Raw genomic sequence first — 24,255 nt, forward strand, 5'->3', positions numbered from 1 at the left:
CCCAGGTTTGTCACTTATTATGCAATGTTCATTAAATTTACATGTGCTAAATCCATGCTAGTTTTCGTATATATTTGAAATAGTACATGTCTGGCTAACATGCATCATTTTCTCGCCTAAATTCAGGGATCTCTGCATTAGACTCGAGGATTCATGTGAGCAGATCCATTTAATATTTAATTGCTTTGATAAATTCTCTTAAATTTGTTTTTAAATTGTTTGACTTTAAGTAGATCCACAGTTTTGACTTTGCCCTCAGTTTCAAGTCATTTAATATTTGCTTTGATGGATTGGTGAATTTCATAGATCATGTTTGAAAGACGAAGTTTTAGTTTCTTTTAGATTCCGTCCAAATTACTGTATAAAAGTTCAGGCTTTAGCAACGTTACGAAGATTATACTCTGCATCGTTCAATCCAGTTAATGGTGGTATTAGATGGTCGAAATTCCCATTGCATAATATATTTGCATACAATTTCATCAATGGAAGCCCTTCGTTTAAATATTCCACTGCTATAGGTACATCAAACTTGGTAATTACATGGTACTGAATGGTGCAATCGTTCAATGCATCTCTCAACTTGGGCCGAGAAACCTAAAGTTTGTGTATGGCATAAAGTGTTTCTTTGGCCTTGGCTTTCACAGCTTCCACCATTACGAGGACAAGACCTATTCCATTTGCAGTAATGCTTCTGGCATTTGCCCGTACAGTAGATATGCATAGTTGGTGTTTCTGCAGGTAGTTTCTGTAAGTGAGGTCATTTTTCTGCACCATTCCGTGTACAAGAAACACAAGGATTATGGTTGCATATAAACTCCTCTTTATGGATGGATGAATAGGAAAAGGGAAAATTTCGTAACTAAGAAATTAATTATGGTACATTTTAAAAACAACAAAACAAGTTTCAAATTTCTAAAATCAGATTTTTATTAAAAATTATTTATAATTTAATTAGTTAATTAATTATTTTATTAATTAAATATATTTAGGTCACAGATCTATACAATTTGGTCACAAATTAATAATATAATTAGTTACTTATTATTTTTTGATCACAAATTAAAAATTTTATGTCACAAATTTTTTTACGATCACATTTCAAAAATTTTGTAAGTCACAGTTTATTTATTGGCCACAAATTCAAAAATAATTAGTCACGGATTAATTTTTAGTCACGACTTATCATATTATTGGTCACAACTTATTTTTCGGTCACAAATTAAAAATTTTATAGATCACATTATTTTTCGATCACGAATCAAAAATTTTATAGGTTACAAATTAATTTTTCGGTCACAACTCAATAAATTATAAGTCACAAACACAAATTTTATAGGTCACATTATTTTTCGATCATGAATCAAAAATTTTATAGGTCACAGCTTAATTTTTCGGTCACAACTCAATAAATTATAAGTCACAAACACAAATTTTATAGGTCACATATTATTTTTCGATCACGAATAAAAAATTTTATAAGTCACGAAATCAAAATTGTTATTGATCACATCTAATTTGTCGATCACAAATCCAAAATTTCTTAGGTCACAATTCATTGATTAGTCACAAAATCAAAATTTTAATTGGTCACAATTCATTTATCAGTCACAAATTATATCAAAATAATTGGTCACAATTAAATTTATGGTCACAAATTAATAAATTACAAGTCACAAACCAATTTATTGGTCACAAATAACCAAATAATTGGTCACAAATACCCCCTCCCATCTCGTCGACCCCCAGTCACCACCTGCCACGACTACCTTCATCTCACCGGTATGCAAAACCACCATCACAGCAACCACCCACACCATCATCGACAACAACACTCCCACCTCAAACAAATCAACCCAAAAACACCACCACAACCACCATTGCCATCTCCGGATCCACCAACCGATCTAACAGAACACCACAGCCATGGTGCCACCATCAAATCCATCACATAAGGCACTCAAATAATGCAGAAATCGGAGAAACCTCGACTGGTCTGAGCATCGCCACACTTGATCTAACAAATTTCTCCAAGTCATTGTCACCACAGTCGCCACCACACTCCAACACCATAGATCCACATCACCCCAGGAAACCAACACCGTCCAGCTGAACACACACCATGCCACTGTCACCACAATTTGCACAATGTATCATCGTATCCACCTTGCCATAATGTATCGCCGTTCTACACTGGATCTCACGACAGTGATGCAAGTTGCATCGTCGATAAAGACGAAGGAGAGAAGATAGCTGTGTCATCGGCAGAGATAAAGGAGAGAAGAGATTGATGTTGAGAAACGAGAGAAGAGAGGCGAGAGGGATTAGAGGAACGAGTTTGGAGAGAGAATAAATGAGGGATATAATTAGGGTTTGGGGTTGAAATTGTGTTATATATTTATTAAAAATAAATATTTTATATATATTAATTAATTAAAAACATCTGATTTTAGAATATCTAAACATTGGGTCTGATTTTAGAAATGTGGATTTTTAATGTAGGGGAGGGTGTAATTTTCACATAGGAAAATGGTGTATGTGTTATATGGGCTCCCAGCCCATGAGGAAAAAAGGTCCAAATCCACTTTAATATCATTGTAGGTCAAAAATTGGGCTGACAGCGTGGAGAAATAAAAAAAGGATTTTTCTTCCAATCTTTGGGTATGGATCCACATAGATTTTTTTCTTTTTCTTCTCTACACAGTACAAATTGGAGATTTCTCTAAAGTGTATTTTGGACAATCTAGAGGTGTAATATTCAAAATATGTGTCTCACAAGTTTCATCAAATTGATGTTTTGTGGTGAGATTAATTGTTATCTTGGAGATTGATTATTGTGGTATTTTCAATTTGTTGAGAATTCAAGTTTTGGAACATAAACTTGCAGATTGTAATCTATATTTATTATAGTGGATTTGGTTGGAGTTGTCCAGTGTTTTTTTTCCGTTTACACTTGAGGGATTTTTTCACGTAAAAATTTGGTGTTGTATTTTTTAGTTTTTATTTTGATCATTTACTTGCATATTTAATCACTCTAATTAGTTGCTTGGATTATTAAATTTACTCTTGCAATAAGTGAAATTGCCCAAAAATATGCAAAAAGTTTAGAGAATACTTTAAAAAGGTGCATAATTTGCTTTTATACATAGAGTAAAAAATGCAGAACAACGTTGATATTGTAATATGGAATTCTATGTTTTAGAGTTTGTTTGGAAAATGATTATTTGGAATGAAAAATAAAGTTTTGTTAGAGAATGTAGTTAAGAAGTATAAAAAAGTTGTGGGTTCACGTGCAAAATTATTTTAGTGCAAGAATATGATTGAAAATGAATTTAAGGAAAAAAATAATTTTAAAATAAGTTATGCCAAACAAACTTACTAATACAGATAGAGCCAAAAAAAAAAAAAAAAAATGAGACACTTTGCCATGATTTTTACTTGACTTTTTTTGTATTTGTTGGTATTTGAAATTTGAAAAATATATATTTGTGTTTTTCATTTCCAATAAAGTAAAAAGATATTTCGTAATCAATGAACTAGTGATGCCAAACAAACCCCTCGTATTGGCATGGTTGCAGAAGTGATGCATCAGTCAAAACATTCTTTGAGCTATCCATGATTTCAAAATAATGTTACGTAGCCCCTCTGGATTTGCAATATACTAAATGAAAGGTGGAATTAAATGAGTCATTTAATTTCATTTATCATTTAATGCTAAATTAACTATACTTAGATTGGGGTTACAACTTCAATGAGATTAAATAACATTACTCTAATTTCATCCATACGTTACCGAGCTATTATCATTCAATTCACTTTTTAAACATTTATGAGTATTGAGAATAAATAGGCGCCCTCGTTCTCTGTCCCAAAATTTGATTTTCCTCTTGTATAACTTCAATGGATGAAATAAAGGGGCTCATTAGGTTGGGTTTATCAATTTTATTGCCAGTGGTTTCTTGACAATGGGGTTGCATTATGTGCTCACTCCGGAAGAAATAGCTCAGCCGTTGGCTTCCACGAGAGACAAATGGAAGACCAGAAAGTGGTTTCATTGGTTCTGGATCTCCAAATTATGTTTCTTTATTTCTCCTACGAGCATGTTTGGCTAATAGATTTAAGTAACATTTTATACTAAACATACGGCACCACCCCATATGATACCACTACACCCTTAAACAAGCTCCAGAGGTATAGTTACAAAGAGCTAAAGGATGCCACCCAGAACTTCAGTGATTCCAATTCCATTGGCAAAGGAGGCTCTGGAACTGTATTCAGAGGTATTCTTAAGGATGGAAAATTGGTAACCATAAAAATTCTTGATTCAACTTCATTTCAGCTTGAACAGGAGTTTCAGAATGAGTTAAATATTCTGGGTGCGCTAAAATCTTGTCCTCTTGTTGTTAATTTATTGGGTTATTGCGTGGATAGAGATCAGAGACTTGTGGTTTATGAGTACATGCCTAATAAAAGCTTGCAGGAGTCTTTATTTTCAGAATCGAATAATAACTGTAATAATATGAGTTTGAATTGGGCTAGAAGGTTCAATATTATACTTAATGTTGCCAAGGCATGTTGATATTTAGTTTTAATCATGTTAAGAATCGATAATCACAATCCAATGAATTAACAGAAACGAATTCATACCTGCGAAAGCCATTGTTGATATGAATAGTAGTAGTAATAGCAGCCAAGATCTTTCCCTCCTTGCTCCTCACAAAATATCAGCTATCAATGGGGCAAGCCAATAAAACATATAGAGAGGAGAGGGGACCTAGCCTTTATATATAGGAAATAATTTGAGCCGTCCCATTAAGACTAGAATTCTAATTAGGGTTTATTTCCGGCCCACATACTTTAAACTACCACATAAAATTAATTACAACCCGTAAGGTGTAAAAGGTCCAATTGGTCACTTAATAAATTTGGCCCAAACACAAATATCATTATGAGCCATACATCTAACCCGTAAAATTTGCAATCCAATGTGAAGCCCACATATGGAATAATTAATTATTCCAACATTCTCCCACTTGGGCAAACATTTGATTGTCATAACAAAGTTTTAACACCCGAGTTAGACTATATAGGTGGTCACAAAAGTATAACTCCAATGATGACACCTTACGTAATATGATCCGGTCCAATAAGGATATTAACACCGAACATGGAAGTCATTACACCAATTTAAGAGATGTAAGACCATTCCACAGCTACAAATGTCAACATCCTTATCGATATGGATCTCCATCCTTCAACCAATGTGGTAATATGTGGTATGAACTTAGCACCAAATGTGATCAAAACTGTGCTAACTCATATCGGTCCTCATAATGCTTCGAATAAAAAATGAAGCCACATGTCTCTAAAAGAGACTCATCTCATGTCTTTATACGTTATATTTCAAGATGCCAATAATATAAAAAGACATAAGTCAAATGCATGCTTAAAAATAGTTCATAGATAGGGAAAAAATTATTTTATTATCAGAAGGGGTTGTACCCGAAAATATATGGGTTGCCTACATACCCCGCAAGGGATCAAACCCAAAACGTAGTTCTTTACATAAATAACTCCTACTAACTAAAAATATCAAATGTTTCCACAATACCCATATTAGTAACATGTGTCTTAAAAACTTTTGGAGCGAGTCCCTTAGTCAAGGGATCTGCAACCATCGCCTCTATATTGATATGCTCTATTTTCGTTTGCCCTTCTTTGACTCTGTCTTTAGACGACCAAATATTTGATGTCAACATGTTTTGATCCACCAGAACTTTTATTATTCTTTGAAAAGAATACTGCTGCACTGTTATCACAGTAGATGGTGATCGGTCTTGCGATGGAATCAACAACTTTCAAACCAGAGATGAAATTTCTTAACCAAACGGCTTGGACTGTAGTCCCATAACATGCCACAAATTCAGCTTGCATGGTAGAAGATGCCACTAGAGTCTGTTTAGCACTTTTCCAAGAAATGGCACCACTAGCTAATGTAAAAATGTAACCTGAGGTTGATTTCAAATCATCTTGACATCCAACAAAATCAGAATTTGAATATCTTACCACCTCAAGATGATTTGTACGCTGGAATGTAAGCATATAACCTTCAGTTTTCTTCAAATATCTCATAACTTTCTTAGCTGCTTTCCAATGCTCTTATCCTGTATTAGACTGAAATCTGCTAAGGACACTTACTGCGTAAGCTATATCCGGTCTAGTGCAAACTTGAGCATACATCAAGCTCCCCACAGCACTAGCATATGGGATCATCTTCATAGACTCCCTTTCCAACTCATTCCTTGGACATTGAGTTTTGTTAAACTTATCTCCTTTTATGATAGGTACATCACCAAGTGCACAATTTTGGATATTAGACCTTTCTAGAACACATCGTATATAAGCTTTCTGAGAAAGTCCCAATAAACCACGATTTCTATCACGATGTATTTCAATGCCAAGTACATAGGAAGCTTCTCCAAACTCTTTCATCTCAAAATTAGCAGACAACATTTTCTTTGTCTCATGACGCAGCCCTAAGTTACTGCTAGCAAGTAGAATGTCATCAACATATAATACAAGGAAAATAAAATTTCTCCCACTGATTTTAAGATAAATGCATTGATCAATAGTATTTTCGACAAAACCAAGAGATGTCACAACCTCATCAAACTTCAAATACCACTGTCGAAATGCTTGTTTGAAACCATATAAGGATTTGTTTAACTTACACACCAAGTTTTCTTTTCCTTTTACAACAAAACCTTCAGGTTGTTTCATATAAGCCATTTCAGAAAGATCTCCATTCAAAAATGCCGTCTTAACATCCATTTGATGAAGCTCCAAATTGTAGTGTGCCACAAGAGCCATGATAATTCGAAAAGAATCTTTTGACGAAACAAGGGAGAAGGTTTCAACATAATCAATGCCTTCTCGTTGAGTGAAACCTTTTGCAACCAATCTTGCTTTCTTTCGTTCAACATTTCCTTTTGAATCTAATTTATTTTTGAAAATCCACTTGTTATCTACAGCCTTAGCATCTGGAGGAAGTTCAACAAGATCCCAAACTTTATTCCTTTCCATGGAATTCATTTCATCTTCCATGGCAGCTATCCATTTATCTGCCTCAGAACTTGTCAATACTTGATTATAAGTTACAGGATCAACAATATGCCCGATATTAAAATCGCTCTCCAATAAATATGTAACATAATCACTAGGCAATGCAGATCTTCTTTCCCTTTGTGATCTCCTAACTTGTGGCTCAGGAACCGATTCAATTGTTTGAGGAATTGGAGATTCCTCCTGGTTCCTCGGTTCTTCATTAACAACTTCAATTGGTTGGGAACCAACTCTTTCCTGTATGACAGGAACTGGAACTACAACTTGATTAGGTTCAACAAGAATTTCTCTCAACGTGGAACTCCTACTATCTCCAAAATCGTTCTCCAGAAACTTAGCAGTAATGGATTCCACAATTCTAGTGCCGCGATTTGGACGGTAAAACTTATATCCCTTTGATCTATCCGAATACCCAATAAAGTAGCCAGGAGTTGATTTAGGGTCTAATTTCTTTTCAAATGGATTATAAATCCTAACCTCAACTGGACATCCCCAAACTTTAAAGTGAGCTATACTTGGCTTACATCCTGTCCATAATTCAAAAGGTGCCTTTACAACAGCTTTACTTGAAACTCTGTTCAAAATACACATAGCTGTTTTCAAGGCTTCACCCCACAAATATTCAGGCAAATTTGTTCTACTCATCATATTTCTAACCATATCTTTTAAAGTTCGATTATGTCTTTCAGAAACACCATTCTGCTAAGGTGTCCTTGGCATGGTGTATTGGGGCACTATTCTACATTCTTGTAAAAATTTTGCAAAGTCACCCATATTTTGACCAGACTCGTCATATTTCCTATAGTACTTACCACCTCGGTCTGATCTTATAACTTTGATATTTTTCTCACATTGTTTTTCTACTTCCAGTTTGAAAATTTTGAATTTTTCAAGTGCATGTGATTTGTCGTTAATCAAGTAAACATATCCATATCGTGAGAAATCATCAATGAAAGTTATGAAATATTTATTCCCACATATAGTGGAAAGCAAAGGTCCACTGATATCAGTGTGAATTAAGTCCAAAATTCTATTACTCCTAGTCGAAACCTTCCTCGTAGACTTAGTTAACTTTCCTCTTATACAATCTATACAGGTGTCAAAATCGGAGAAGTCTAAGGAAGGAAGTATCTCATCTTTTATTAATCTTTCCATTTTATCCTTAGAAATATGACCCAATCGCTTATGCCACAACATAGAGGATGATTCACGAATTAAAGCTCTTTTCTTTGATACATTTGTAACACACGAGACATCACCAAAAGAAGCCAAAGATAATTTATATAAACCATCACATAAAATGTCATTCCCAATCAAACGAGAATCATAAAATAACTTAACCATTCCATTACCAAAATTAAATGTAAAACCACAAGCATCAAGTTTTGGTATAGAAATTAAATTCCGTCTTATCTGCGGTACATAAACTGTATTTTCCAAAATAAGATAAAAACCAGACTCTAAAGTTAAGAAATCCATTTGCAATGCTCAAGCTTACTTCATTCTCACTTGGCCTCCGTTTGCTTATGAACCCCTGCAAGGAATTCGCAATATGAATACTAGCTCCCGAGTCTAACCACCAAGAATTCAAAGGCACATCTATTAAAGAGGACTCAAAACAAACTAAGGCCAAGAGAATACCTGGAGAACTCTTCTTCTTTTCCAACCAAGTCTTGAACTTAAAATAATCTTTCTGCCAGTGATCCTTCTTTTTACAGAACTTGCACTGATCATTTTTCTTTATAACTCTTTTGGGACCACTAAAATTCTTATTCTGCTGACTTTGGTGGGACTTATTACCCTTACAAAACTTAGGTTTATGATTATGAGAAGGCTCCTTATTCTGTGATGGCTGAAAAGCTAATTGCACAGTTTCAACAATTTTACGGCGCATCCTATACTCTTCTTGGGCACACACTGCTATGAGGTCATTCAAATTCCACTTATCCCGCTGAGCATTGTAAGCAACCTTAAGCTGATTAAACTTACTAGGAAGGCTATTCAAAACATGATAGACTAGAAAAGGCTGGGAATGTCAAGAGCCTTTAGCTTAGATGATATATTTATCATTTTCATGACAAGCTCCCTAACACCATTTGTGCCATCATATCTCATGCTCATCAATTTATCCATCAGATCCCCAGTTTCGGCTTTATCAGACTCAACAAATTTTTCTCCTATGGCATCCATAAAACTTTTGGTATTTTCATTATCAGGGATGACACCTAGAATGGAATCAGATATCGATCTCTTCATGATTTTCAAACAGAGTTTGTTAGCCCTTTCCCATTTTTCATGCTCGACTACATATTCAACGGTACTCTTATCTGTGGATTTTTCAAGCTTTTTCTCCATTGCAAAATCCAAGCCCAAAAGACCAAGTGCTATTTCTACGTCTCGTTTCCATCTCACATAGTTATTGCCAGTCAAAGTTTCAATAGCAGATAATTGATTCGAAAGAGATGAGGCATTATAAACTGTGGAAACATAAAATATCACTCTTAATATCATCCAAACTTAATGCATGCAATCAAATGGATGATGAAATATCCAACTAATTAATATGGGCTATTAATTAGATAATCCGTAATTTAAATCGAAACCTATAAATTTTTATTACGGTAAGAGCTTAGATGCATCATCATAAGGTCACCTTTGGGTCGACAATACAACATGCTATAAGGTACTCTTAAAATACATTATGTAGTTAATTAACAAAATTACATTGATTTTCGAAATTCCAACACCTTTGGCCAGAAGGAAATTTTTAAACCAAATAAGCTCGTTAACTGCCTTATGTCATTTTCCAAAAATATCACTTATAACAATACCTTTGGGCAAGATGTTATATGCAATAAATCAAATTATTGTGCAAAATACTTATATTTTTATTGTAGAGAAAATCGAATAAATAATAATGAGTGTGCCACTTTGGCAGCTACCACCCATTTTTATTTCAAAATATTTCTCTCATAGGTAAGTAAGAATCGTCTCAATGCCCATGAAAAATTCAATCACAAAACAATAATTGTGTAACAAATTATAATTTTCAATTGATGAAAGGTATAAATTCATATGTGATTGAGAAACGAAATTTGCAACAAAATTTCAAAATTTCAGTATACATAAAAAATGAAATTTAAGCAAACAAATAATGGCAACATCTAAATGCATAAACATTTTAATGAAATAATACAAAGGTCATCAATTAATTTTATTATTTATTCAATATATAAGTTTAATCGGGTCAAGTTTAAATAAAATTTTGAATTGGGTCAAAATTGAAATATGGGAGTAAGGACTTTTAAATACAATTTCAAAATTCAAAATTTAATCACCTTTTGAAAATTGCACTCTGACCCCATGTTTGAAATTAAAACCAGGTCCTCCAGTTTCTTAAATTACAAGCAGGCCCTTCTCTTATTATTTACAAACTTAACTCACAATCTGTAATTGCAAACATGGGCTAAGAACTTAGCAATTTACAACAGGAGCCCCCATCTACATCTCTCCCAAAACGACAGAAACTGATTTTTTTTTTTTTGGATTTAACATTCATTGTTATTTTTATGGTTTACTTGCAAAATAATCAAAATAAAGCTTCAAACCTCAAAGTGGCGTAGCATTTGGGACCCCAACCCATATTCGACAATTGTGCCAAAAGAAAAGTCCCTAGTTGTTTAAATTTCAGATTTTCCCAAACCATGAGGATGGTAAATTACAGTGAAACCAGATTTGAATTTTTCACACATTAAACAAAAATTTAAGGCTTTAAGAGCTCCTAAAAAGTGGTAGAATCAAAAGAAGCAGGTTTACATCATCATTCATGACAAAACCCAAAATCGCAATCAAGGCCTAGAAAAATGCACAGAAACAACTGAGAGTTTTAGAAACCATTGTCGAATATGGGAAAGCAATCATTGTCCATCCATTGTATATATATAAAAGGAGGAGAGAGAGGGAAAGCATTTATTGTTCCTACCTTTATTGTTTCTGCGGATTACTCCACTACGTGAAGGAAATACGAATTAATTCAATGGCACATATAATTTTAATGTATGCACAGAAGACGTTTTTCAAAGTGAAATAAGAAAAAAAAATTCGTGAAGGATTTCGATCTTAACATGCTGCTCTGATACCAATTGTTGATATTTAGTTTTAATCATGTTAAGAATCGATAATCACAATCCAATGAATTAACAGAAACGAATTCATATCTGCGGAAGTCATTGTTGATATGAATAGTAATTGTAATAGCAGCCAAAATCTTCCACTCCTTGCTCCTCACAAAATATCAGCTATCAATGGGGCAAGCCAATAAAACATATGGAGAGGAGAGGAGAGGAGACCTAGCCTTTATATATAGGAAATAATTTGAACCGTCCCATTACGACTAGAATTCTAATTAGGGTTTATTTTTGGCCCACATAAAATTAAACTACCACATAAAATTCATTACAACCCGTAAAGTGTAAAAAACCCAATTGATCACTTAATAAATTTGGCCCAAACACAAATATCATTATGAGCCATACATCTAACCCGTAAAATTTACAATCCAATGTGAAGCCCACATATGGAATAATTAATTATTCCAACAAGGTATTGTCATTTTTGTATTTTCAATGTGATCCACCAGTGATCCATGGGGATGTGAAGCCAAGCAATGTGTTACTTGATTCAGCGTTTAGGGCTAAACTTTCAGATTTTGGGTTGTCGAGGTTGAAGCTTGAGGGTGAGTTTGGTGTCGACTTGTTCAGTCAAGATTTGTGGAAAAGCCAAGAATTATTGAAGAGTGAAGAGCTTTCTGGGAACTTGAATGCAGTTGGAAAGGGTGGTGAGAATGATACTCCAGCAATTGGGACTCCAGTGGAGAGTCATGATCAAGTTGAGGTAGATTTTGCTTCGGCTTTGCAAGCTTCTTCTTCGTCGAAAAATAGTTGTAGAAGTCATCATAATGTGAAAATTTTGGCCTTAAATTCTTTAAGTTGGAGAAGTGATTTTCGGAATGAGATTGATATTAAAGATAGGATTGTGAAGGGGAAGGAGGCCTCGACTATCTCAACTATTGAAAATGGCAAGGGGGACGATAACAAGTCTGTGGATTATAACGATGAGCTAAGTAGCATTAGTCCAAGTAAGAAGTCGAACTTGAATGTTGCTATGGTTACGGATGATAATGATAGTAACAATGTGGGTGCAAAACAATGGGGAAAGGATTGGTGGTGGAAACAGGATGGTAATAGTGAATTGTGCAGTAAAGATTATGTCAAGGAGTGGATAGGAAGCCAAATCTACCATTCAACTAATTCTAATTGGGACGAAGAAAATCAATGCCCCCCATCAAGAATTTCGACGTGGCTGGAGAAATTTGAAAAAGCTAATGATAATCACTTATAAGAACTGGGATTTGAGTGTCATGAGGGTGCGATTGAGAAGGAAGAATCAAAGAGGCATCGGAAGATTCAAGAATGGTGGAAAGAAGAACGCCTCGACGAACTTAGCAAGAAGAAGATGTAAGGATTTTTAATCAATAGATGAGCTCATATATGTAATTGTATGTTAATTAAAGGCTATCAAATTCGGTTGAACCCAATTAAAGTGATCTAATAAAGCTTCGGTCTTGAGTTTTAATGTATCCAATTAAATTGTGGGTTTACATATGTGTAGAGACGGGCCCAAGTCCTAATTCTATGATGGGCCAAATTAGGTCAAAGGACGTCGCTATATAAATACGGTTATGGTCCTTAGATCACACGTACGTACTATTCATTCTCTACTGCATCCCATCACAGAGAGAAAAAGAAAACTGCGTGTAGATTTGGAAGACAAAATCATGAAATTCATTATTGCATTAACCATATCTGATTCAAGTACGCTTCCACAGTAATTTATGTATTTCTTGATAATTTAATATGAAAGATTTGGTGATTTAACGTAATAAGTTATCCTACAAGTGGTATCAGAGTCTTTTCATGTTGAATCATTGAGAATCAAATGTTTTAATTTGGTTCTTTCAATATTTTATGAAGTTTTCAGATTTGACAACTTTGAATTTAGTTTAGTTGAATTTGAAAACTATTCGTTATATTTTTCGTTATGATTTTGTCATAATTCGGATTAAAAATAATTGAGCAAAATTCAGATTATGGATTTTGGTTTCTCCTGATTCAGATTTTAGGTTTTGAAAAAATAATAAAAAAAATTTGGGGCTGCTGCTAGCCAGCAGAGGCGCTGCCTATGGTGCCAGCGTGGGCGGCCGCCGCCAAGAAGGAGAAGAGAAGAATTTTTAGAGTTTGTAGTTTTTGGTTGATTTTGGGGGTGGGGGCCTCACGTATAAATTGAATAATTTGAGGCCTCTGTTTGCAATTAGGGTTAGGATTATAAAATTAAGGTTTCAGTCCCTAACCTTTAAGTTATATTAAGATTTAAGCCTTTAAGTTTTGAATTTAATAATTCTGTCCCTAAGGTTTAAAATTAATTAATTTGGGCCATTAAAGTTCTGAATTTTATAATTAAAGCCCTCAAACTTTAATTATTAATTCAAGTTGTCCCCTAAAGTTTATAATTAATTCAAATTGACCCCTGAAGTTTCACAATTTCAAAATTTGATCCCTAAAGTTTTGAATTATTAATCCTAAGGCCCCTAAAGTTTAAAACTGAACTAAAATATGCAAAATTGGTGATTTTCTTTTTCAAATTTTGGTACTAAAGAGATATAATGTTTGAAAGTTAATTAATTGAAGCAAAATATTGCCAAAGCAACCTCTCTTGTGGAAATTGATTAACTTAGACTATTAAAATGTATTTATGCATGTGTTATTCATGGGAATATTGGCCGACCCAAAGGAAGGTCAATATTTAGCTGAATACACGTGCATCTATGGTGATAAACGTGTAACAATTATTTGGTTTAATATGTGATCAATAAATCGGTTCAAAGAAAGGTTTGTTGATTGACACGTTGTTTTATCATCAATGTTTGATTACTACGCCAAGAGTACCGCTTACAAGTCAACATTTCTGTCCAAAGACTAGATATTGATGTTGTGCTAGGTATCTTGGGATGAGCCCTACCACTATTTGAGATTATTATTATTTGCATATTAAAGATATTCATGTGAGCTATTCATAATAAACGTTCTCTAATTCAATTTCAGGTTTTGCTGCTAATATCTCTGCTAGCATCAATTCAATTCCAATATTAAATGGCACAAACTTCAGGGCGTGGCAAGAGAACGTGATGATTGTTCTTAGAGTCATGGACCTAGACCTTGATTTACGGGTCGATCAACCTGTTGCACTTACTGATAAGAGTATCTTTGATGACAAGAAGGAGATGGAAAAGTGGGAACGATAAATCGCATAAGCTTAATGGTCATGAAGCGTGCTATTCCAGAAGCATTCCGGGGCACTATGTCCGATAAGGTGACTACGACTAGGGTTTCCTTGAGGATCTTGAGAAGAGAGTTACCAAGAATGAAAAGGTTGAAACAAGTACACTTTTAGCAAACCTTGTCTCAATGAGGTATAAAGGGAAAGGAAATATTTGGAAGTATATTATGAAAATGTCTCACATTGCTTCAAAACTAAAGGCACTCAAGTTGGATTTATTTGAAGACTTGTTGGTGCACTTGGTTCTGATATCCCTTCCGGCACATTTCAGTCAGTTCAATGTGAGCTACAACTGTCAAAGGACTCATGGTCCCTTAATGAGCTCATCTCACACTGTGTCTAGGAAGAGGAAAGACTGAAGCATAAGAAGATAGAAAGTACTCATTGGCCACCACCTCTAAGGACAAAAGGAACCAGAAAAAGAAAATTAATAAGGAAGCTGCGGGTACAGCACCACAAAAGAAACAACATAAGGAATCAAATGAAGGTGGTTGTTTCTTCTATGGGGCTGCAGGTCATAAGAAGAAGAATTGCACCAATTACCATGCATGACGTGTAAAGAAATGTATTCTTCTTCATTTGGTTTGTTCTGAGGCTAATTTAACTTTGGTACCTAGACATACATGGTGGATAGATTCTGGTGCAACAACTCATATCAGTATGTCTATGCAGGGTTGCCTGAGTTGTCGAAAACCAAGTGATGGTGAAAGATATATCTGTGCTGGCAACGGCAAAAAGGTGGAAGTAGAGGCGATAGGAAAATTTAGATTATTGTTAAAGACTGGATTTTATTTGGATCTTGATGAGATATTTATTGTATCGTCTTTTAGATGAAATTTGATTTCTATTTCTGTTTTGGACAAATTTAGTTATACTTGTTCATTTGGAAATGAAAAATTTAGTTTGTTTCATGATTCAAAATTGGTTGGTTCCGGTTCTTTATCAGGCTACGATAATCTTTATTCAATTGATATAATTGCTTCTTTTAATGAATCCATGCATGTAAGTACTCAAGGTGTAAAGCAAAAATTAATCGATAAGAATTCTGCCTCGTTGTGGCACAAGAGATTAGGTCATATCTCCAAAAGGAGAATTGAGAGACTTGTGTCTGATGGGATTCTCGACCCTCTTGACTTCACAGATTATTATCTGTGTGTCAACTATATAAAAGGAAAACAAACCAATAAAAGGAGATTTCAAGGCAATACGATTTCGGACGTCTTAGAACTTATACATACGGATATTTGTGGACCATTCCCTTCGGATTCTTGGAATAGTCAACAATATTTTATAACGTTCATAGACGACTTTTCAAGATATGGTTACATATATGTCATTCATGAAAAATCACAGGTGAACAACATCCAGATGTGTTCAAAAACTATAAAACTGAAGTTGAGAACCAACTCGACAAAATGATTAAAAGCGTCAGATATGACCGTAGAGGTGAATACTATGGCAGATATGACGGCTCAGGTGAACAACATCCAGGACCATTTGCTAAATTCCTAGAGGAATGAGGTATCGTCCCACAGTACACTATGCCGGGTTTGTCCACTATGAATGGTGTTGTTGAGAGACGAAACAAAACGCTTAAGGACATGGTGAGGATTATGATGAGTCATTCTACCTTACCAGAATCTCTTTGGGGTGAAGCATTAAAGACCACAGCGTATATACTCAACAGAGTTCCAACTAAGGCCACTGATAAAACCCCATATGAGCTTTGGACGGGCAAGAAGCCTAGTTTGAATCATATACATATTTGGGGGTGTCCAGCTGATGTAAGGCCCTATAAGCCAAATGAAAAGAAACTGGAAGCAAGGACCATCAGTTGCTATTTTATTGGATATTCTGAAAGGTCCAGGGGTTACAAGTTTTATGATCCCACAACTAACGTAATTTTTGAGACAGGAAATGCTCGGTTCTTTGAGGATGTTGAGTTTTCGAGAAGGGGGAGAGGGAGAAAGGGAGAAAGGGTTACAGGCTTTGTCTTTGAGGAGGAATATGTTAAGATTCCTCCAATTGTCATTGACAATGATTAGGTTTTTATCTCTGATATTGTTCAAGAAGCAATTCCAGATCAAGACAATGTCATACCTTTCTCTCAAGATCAACAAATTGTTCCAGAAGAACAAACTCTATAGCCTCAAGAACCAATGCCATTAAGAAGATCTACTAGAGAGAGGAGAAGTGCGATTTCGGATGATTACATCGTATTTCTCCAAGAATATGAAGTCGACATTGGAATGGTGTAAGATGATCCGATCAAATTTCATCAAGCCATGAAAAATTCTAACTCTCAAAAGTGGCTCGATGCCATGAATGAAGAGATAAAGTCCATGAAGGACAATGACGTATGAGACCTCGTTCCATTGGCTGAAGGTGCGAAACTCATTGGTTGTAAATGGATATTAAGACCAAGAGGGATTCTAAAGGTGATGTAAAGAGGTATAAGGTTCGTCTTGTCGCAAAGGGCTTTACATAAAAAGAAGGCATCAATTATAAAGAGACTTTCTCTCCAGTTTCTTCGAAAGACTTTTTCAGGACTATAATGACATTAGTAGCGCATTTCGATCTTGAGCTACATCAAATGAATGTTAAGACAACATTTCTCAATGGTGACATTGACGAAACAATTTATATGGTACAACAACCAAAAAACTTTGTATCGGACGATACAAAGCAAATAGTTTGTAAATCAAAGAAATCCATCTATGGACTCAAACAGGCGTCTTGTCAATGGTATTACAAGTTTCATCAGGTGATCATCTCATTTGGTTTTGAGATGAATTTGGTCGATGATTGTATATACCACAAGTTCAGTGGGAGCAAGTATATTTTTTTGGTTTTATATGTCGATGACATATTGCTTGCCAGCAACGATATAGGCTTATTGTACGAAACCAAGAGATTTCTAGCAAATAATTTTGAGATGAAAGATTTTGGTAACGCCTCTTTTGTATTAGGAATTCAGATACATCAAGATCATTCTCGGGATATTCTTAGATTATCACAAAAGAGTTATATCGAAAAGGTACTTAAAAGATATGGCATGCAAGATTATAAACTAGGTGACACCCCTGTGGCTAAAGGAGATAAGTTCAATTTAAGTCAGTGCCCTAAAAATGACTTGAAAATTAAAGAAATGCAGAAGATTCCTTATTCCTCAGCTATAGGGAGTCTGATGTATGCTTAGGTTTGTACGCGTCCGGATATAGCGTACATTGTTGGGATGTTAGGGAGATATTTAAGTAACCTGGGAATAGATCATTGGAAAGCAGTCAAACGGGTCATGCGGTATTTACAGAGAACAAAAGACTACATGCTCACATACAGGAGATCGGATCAGTTGGAGATCGTCGGTTATCCTGATTCTGATTTCACGGGATGCCCAGCTAGTAGGAGATCCACTTCAAGCTTTATTTACCTGCTTGCTGGAGGTGCTATTTCCTTAAAGAGTGCTAAGCAGACACTCATAGTTACTTTCACCATGACAGCGGAGTTTATAGCATGTTATGAGGCATCAAATCATGAAATATGGCTACGTAATTTTGTCACTGGGTTGCGCATTGTGGACAATATAGAAAGACCACTTAAGATATTTTGTGACAATAAATCAGCAGTGTTGTATTCCAATAACAACAGGAGCTCGACGAAGTCAAAACATATATAGATCAAGTTCCTGGATGTTAAAGAAAGAATTCAGAGTGGACAGGTGTTAATAGAGCATATTAGGACAAACTCCATGATTGCAGATTCACTTACTAAGGGATTGATATCTAAGGTCTTTCGTGAGCACACTGCTCATATGAGTATAGTGTCTCTTGAGGATATCTAGTTTCAGTGGGAGTTTGTATTTTTGCTTTTCATATTGGACACATATACTGTTCTTTTGGATACGATTTAAGGTTAAAGTTATTTTCGGTTATAAAGTTATTTGGTTTATTATCTCTGAAATTGTTTAAAATGATCTCACTAAGATATTAAGATGGACCAGTTGGAAATAGGCATGTTACAGATCACATCACATGTAATTTCCATGCTATACATCCATGTTTGATCTATGTTATTCAGTTGTATCGATATACGTGACCATTGATAGGTTTAGATACATGAAAGTAGCGAAAGCTGCTTTGATCCTATGTTGATATGATTGATGGACAAGATTGTTTGGGGATACATTCGGTAATGATAGCAAAATTCTGAGTACTCATAAGGTTATGTTTAATGCACAATTATAAGGTGACACATATAGCCCAAGTGGGAGATTGTAAGGATTTTTAATCAATAGATGAGCTTATATGTGTGAATAATTGTGTGTTAATTAAAGACTATCAAAATTGATTGAGCCCAATTAAAGTGATCTAATAAGGCTTCAATTTTGGGCTTTAATGTATCTAACTAAAGTGTGGATTTACATATGTGTAGAGACCGGGCACAAGTCATAATTCTATGATGGGTCAAATTAGGTCAATGGGCATCGCTATATAAATACGATTATGGTCCCCAGATCACATGTACGTATTATTCATTCTCTACTGCATCCCATCACAGAAAGAAAAAGGAGACTGCGTGTAAATTTGGAAGACAAAATCGCGAAATTCATTATTGCATTAACCATGTCTAATTCAGGTACGCTTCCGCCATAATTTATGTATTTCTTGATGATTTAACATGAAAGATCCTGTGATTTAACGTAATAAATTATCCTACAGAAGAATGATAAGGTGAAACAGTTTCAAATAAGGAGTCCAAAACTGTTCAAAGTACGCTTACACTTCAAAAGGAAAAGAAAATCGAGTCACAAGACCCACAATGTGAATGATCCAGATATGGAGTTCAGTTTTAGGAAGGATTGGAAGAAGAAAGATTCCAAATCTGTAGGGAGTGAAATGTGGAGTGGAGATCTTTTCAGTCGAGAGTTGAGTAGCACAACAAGCATGAGGGGTACTTTGTGCTATGCTGCACCGGAATACAGTGGATGTGGATACTTAATGGAGAAGGCCGATATTTACAGCTTTGGCATTTTAATACTCGTAACAGGTAGAACGCCACTTCACGTACTTTCATCACCAATGAAGCTCGAGAAAGCAAACTTGATAAGCTGGTGTAGGCACTTGGCTCATACTGGAAACATATTAGAACTCGTGGATGAGAGACTGAAAGATGAGTATGACAGGGACGAGGCTAGCTTGAGTATTTATTTGGCCCTTGCTTGCCTACAAAAAATGCTTGAACTGCGGCCTGACATTGGAGAGATTGTTAAGATTTTGAAACGGGAAATGGAAATCCCACCGCTTCCGTTCGAGTTTTCTTCGTCTCCTCCTCCAAAATTTCCCAGCAAGTTGAGGAGAAATAATAGAACAATGTAGATAAGCTTCTCTTTGTTCTTCATATCCATTGTATGCAACACGTACACTTGGAGAAACTGGCTTGTAGAGATGGAAGTAGTGTGTAAAAATCGCATTATTATTATTATTATTATTATTATTATTATTATTATTATTATTATTATTATCATCATCATCATCATCATTATTATTATTATTATTATTATTATTATTATTATTATTATTATTATTTCTCTTGGATATATATTTAGACCCTGTTTGATTTTGCTAAAAATTATATTTTCAGTAAATTTTGATTAAAGTTGATGAAACGTTTGATTAGAAAGTTAATAAAATTGGTTGAAAATGAATTTGAAAAAAATAAACGTCAAACAAGGCTTAAAGTAAGGTTGGCAACGGTTCGGTTATGGGTCGGTTCGACCAAAATCATAATCGTACAATCAATCATAACTGCACCATAACCACGTAAATCGCTTCGGTTCGTATCTCGGTTCGGTACGGTTCGGTTTGATTAATAACCATGAAAATAAATTATTTTTTAGAGGTTCATCCATTAAATTGATATAAAATAATTTATGAAAAAAGTCATTGAAAACAAAAACACAATATATTATATTTGACCACACCTCGGACTTGGCTCAAGTTTATACTATAATCAGTACCGATTGAATTTATCCTCTTTTCGAAAAAATTTGAAACAATTTCTGCATCAAATCCTGAAAAATGCGTCCCTGGAATTGGATGTAAAATGCAATCAGTTTATACTATAATCAGTACCGATTGAATTTATCCTCTTTTCGAAAAAATTTGAAACAATTTCTGCATCAAATCCTGAAAAATGCGTCCCTGGAATTGGATGTAAAATGCAATCAGTTTACAGATACAACAAAAATGACTGAGATGAAATTTTTGTTCCAATAATCTTGATTAAGAAGGCCCATCACCTGAGATCCTGTCTTTTCTTTAAAACTAAAGTCCAATCTGATCCAAACTAAAGTCGTGTGGAAAATTTTCTGGAGGCGACGATGGCTTGGATCGTGAAGGTAGTGGAGCCGTGCATGAGCTTGTGGTTTGTGGAGAGTAGGTTTGCATTTATATACTGTCATACTAATGCTATTATTATAAACTAATGGTAAGCGAGCTGGCCGGCTGGGTCAAATAGATGCAATGGGAGAATTTTGTTCTGGGCTGGATAGAAAAATTGTGTAAAGCCAAATAAACAATTCAATTTTTTTATATTTGCTTTTTTTTTTTAGCGGGTAATCGGTTCGATTTCAGTTTGACGGCATAAATACTATATCCGCACCGCCACGAACCGGTTCATTAAAATCAAATACCATATCCGTTCCATTGCACAATTGGTTCAATTTTTTTCGGCCCATTCGATTCGATTAACCGCGATTTTCGATTTTGACGGTTCAAATTGTCATCCCTAAACATATCTGAGGTTTTTAAGAAGTTAATAGATTACATTTTGTAAAGTTTAGTGACTAAAGCTGAAACTTTTGAAGTTCAGTGACTTCCTGAAAACCTTACGCAAAGTTTAGTGACCAATCAGGTAATAAAACAATCTTTATGTTTTTTTTTTTTGTCTTTTTCTTTTTCTTTTTTCTATTTGTATTTCTATACCACAATTTATTCTCTTTAGTGCCACCAAATTTAGAAAAAAGGCATAATCTCGAGGGTAATTGACAAGGTTGATTGCTGACATCTCTAATATCAAGGAGGCAACAAAGGACAATTCTATGGGCTACTTCAGCATCGATTGTCTTTCCATCAATACATATCTAATAAAAATAAAAAATTTATTAGATTCTTAGCAGAAAATGTGTATGAATTTCAAAGTTGATTACCACTAAATGATCAATGTTGAAGGTGTTTTCTTTCGAAAATGTTTTTTTTTCCTTCTAATTACTGGGGAATTAGTGGCCACTACCCTTCGAGTGTACAGTGGGTAAACTTTCGGATTGACACAATAGCCTGCAAATCACGCTAGTTAGGTAAACCGTACTAGGCAAGTCCGGTGCGACAGACTTGATCGAGAAAATATTGGTAGGGGGAATTAAACTCGTGACCAAAGGCTTCCGCCCTCACCTACTCCACCAACTCGGCCACCCCATGAGGGGCTTTCTTTCGAAATAGTTGACTGTATGGATCGTTGTTGCCTCTTTGATCTTAGATAGGTCAGTAGACAACCTTATCAGTTACTCTCGAGATAAAGCTATTCTTTTTTCTAAGTTAGGCATTGCTAGAGAGAATAAAATTGGGGGTAAGAGTACATAAAAAAGAAAAAAGAAAGGAAAAAAAAAAACTATAAAAACATAGAGATTGATAAATAACCTAATTAGTCACTGAACTTTGCATAAAGTTTTCAAGAGGTCGCTGAATTTTTAATGTTTCCCACTTTGTCACTGAACTTTACCCAATATAATTCCATCCATCAATAAGAACTTCAAAAATTTCCCCCTTAGTCATAGAACTTTATAAAATATAATCCATCCATCACTGAGATTTACATTTTGTAAAGTAAAGTGACTAATGGAAAAACTTTCGAAGTTCAATGGCCCCCTAGTATGCAAAGTTTATTGAGCAATCAGAGAATTATCCTTAACTCTTAGCTTAACGGAACTTCCATTGCACTTTATTTTACATCATACGGAATTTTTGAGACCATTTTTCATGTTAGATCGAAGTTCACTCATTTCACAGGTTTATTTGACGATATAACGAGAGTTTTTAATTCGTATACTTAACATAATTATTTTGTCCGGGCTTTTTATCACATATTACACAATGTTCTTTAAATTTACAGAGGCTAAATCCTTGCTGGTTTTCGTACATATTTGACATTGTAGGCAGATCCATTAATTTTAAAATTGCTTTCATCAATTCTCTTAGTTTTGTCTTTTATTCAGTCTAAATCAATTTACAGATAAACCGGGATAACATCTCTAGCAACAATACAAAGATCACGCACTTCGTTGGTCAATTGAGTTATCGGCGATTCACCATGGAAATTCCCTTCACAGAAAACGGCTTGCAGAGATGAATCTGCCATGTTATCTCTAGCATACTGTGGAACCCCTTTGTTTAAACTGTCTACTGCTACCGGTACATCAATCTCCAGAATTAATTTGTACTGAATGGTACATTGATTCAATGCAGCTCTCATCTTGGGTCGGAAGGCCTTGAGTTTGTATATTTGATAAAGCGTTTCTTTCGCCTTGGCTTTCACAGCATCCACCATTATAAGGCCAAGACCCGTTTCATTTGCGTGGATGCTTCCGCGATTTGCAAGTAGAGTGTGTATGCATAGTTTATAATTCTGGGTGTGTCTACAGGTAGTTTCGATAAGTGAAAGGTTTTTTTCTTGCAACAGCCCGTGCACATGAAATATAAGCATTATAGTTGCAATCAGACGCCTCATGTTTACAATCTCCATAGAAGAAAAGATGGATGGATGAATAGGAAAATGGGTGTGAAGAAAGACTAGACAATGCCCCAAGAAGGTGCTTAATTTGCTGTTATTTTTTTGGATTGTGAGTAAAAAATGCAGATTTTGCTTGGATTTTGGATATTTCATATCAAATAAAGAGATTATGAAAATTCTCTTTTGTTTACAAGAATAATTATGTGTATCAATTGAGATTATGTAAATCCTCTGTCTCAATTACTAGAATAATTCTGTGCATTATTTTCTAATTGCTTTTCCTTTTGAAATCTAAGTCAACAGTTACTCCTTGTTTGGTTTAGGTTAATCAAATTTAGTATATTTTGATAAAAGTTGATGAAACATATGATTAAAATGTATGGTTGCAAACAAGTTTAGAGAAAGATGGATTTGGAGATCAAACAAAGGCGAATTGACTAGATTGATTAGCGATTACGTTGGAGTGGGCAAATTTTCTTGTAATTTCAGAAACTGGAGTTCGATTCCCACATGTTTTGGAACATCAAGCATAGGATAAAAATGACATTGAGCCCTATTCAATTTAGTTAAAATTTGGGGTTTTAATAAATCTTGATAAAACTTGAGTGAGAATGATTTTGAGGACAAAATGAATTTTAGAAAATGGGGACAAGACAAGGGCTAAATGAGATTTATCTGTAGTTATTGGAAATGCATGTACATCACTTTATCGAGACAATTTTTCGTGTTAGATCAAAGTTTCTATTGTTTCTGGAGTAGGGATTTCCCCTTCTAACAATTTGAAGATATTTAGGATGTGTTTGGTTTGCTATCTTCAAACTGTTTTTAATTTTTAGATTTGCAAAACACAGAAAACGTATTTGGTTTATTATTTCTGAAAATACATTTTCAAAAACAAGGTCAAGCGTATTACATAAAATTTATGATGCATTTTTGATATTTTTAGTTTTTTAAGTG

The 24,255-nt window shown here is 34.7% G+C and overlaps 1 protein-coding gene and 1 pseudogene across 1 annotated transcript; one reads left to right on the plus strand and one right to left on the minus strand.

Moving 5' to 3' along the window:
• The first annotated feature begins 4,138 nt into the window (after positions 1–4,138).
• LOC111381337 lies at positions 4,139–19,889 on the plus strand (annotated as a pseudogene).
• A 2,905-nt stretch (positions 19,890–22,794) lies between these two features.
• Positions 22,795–23,295, minus strand: LOC111381338 (cell wall / vacuolar inhibitor of fructosidase 1-like). The gene has a single exon (XM_023005120.1). The coding sequence runs from the start codon at positions 23,293–23,295 to the stop codon at positions 22,795–22,797; it is 501 nt and encodes a 166-aa protein (XP_022860888.1).
• Positions 23,296–24,255: the final 960 nt, after the last annotated feature.

The sequence above is a fragment of the Olea europaea genome, unplaced genomic scaffold (genome assembly GCF_002742605.1).
Source record: "Olea europaea var. sylvestris unplaced genomic scaffold, O_europaea_v1 scaffold2289, whole genome shotgun sequence".
NCBI lineage: Eukaryota > Viridiplantae > Streptophyta > Magnoliopsida > Lamiales > Oleaceae > Olea > Olea europaea.

Bases quoted from the DNA above. Each gene is read 5' to 3' on its own strand.
- LOC111381338 (XM_023005120.1), bottom strand. From the start codon at position 23,295: ATGAGGCGTCTGATTGCAACTATAATGCTTATATTTCATGTGCACGGG.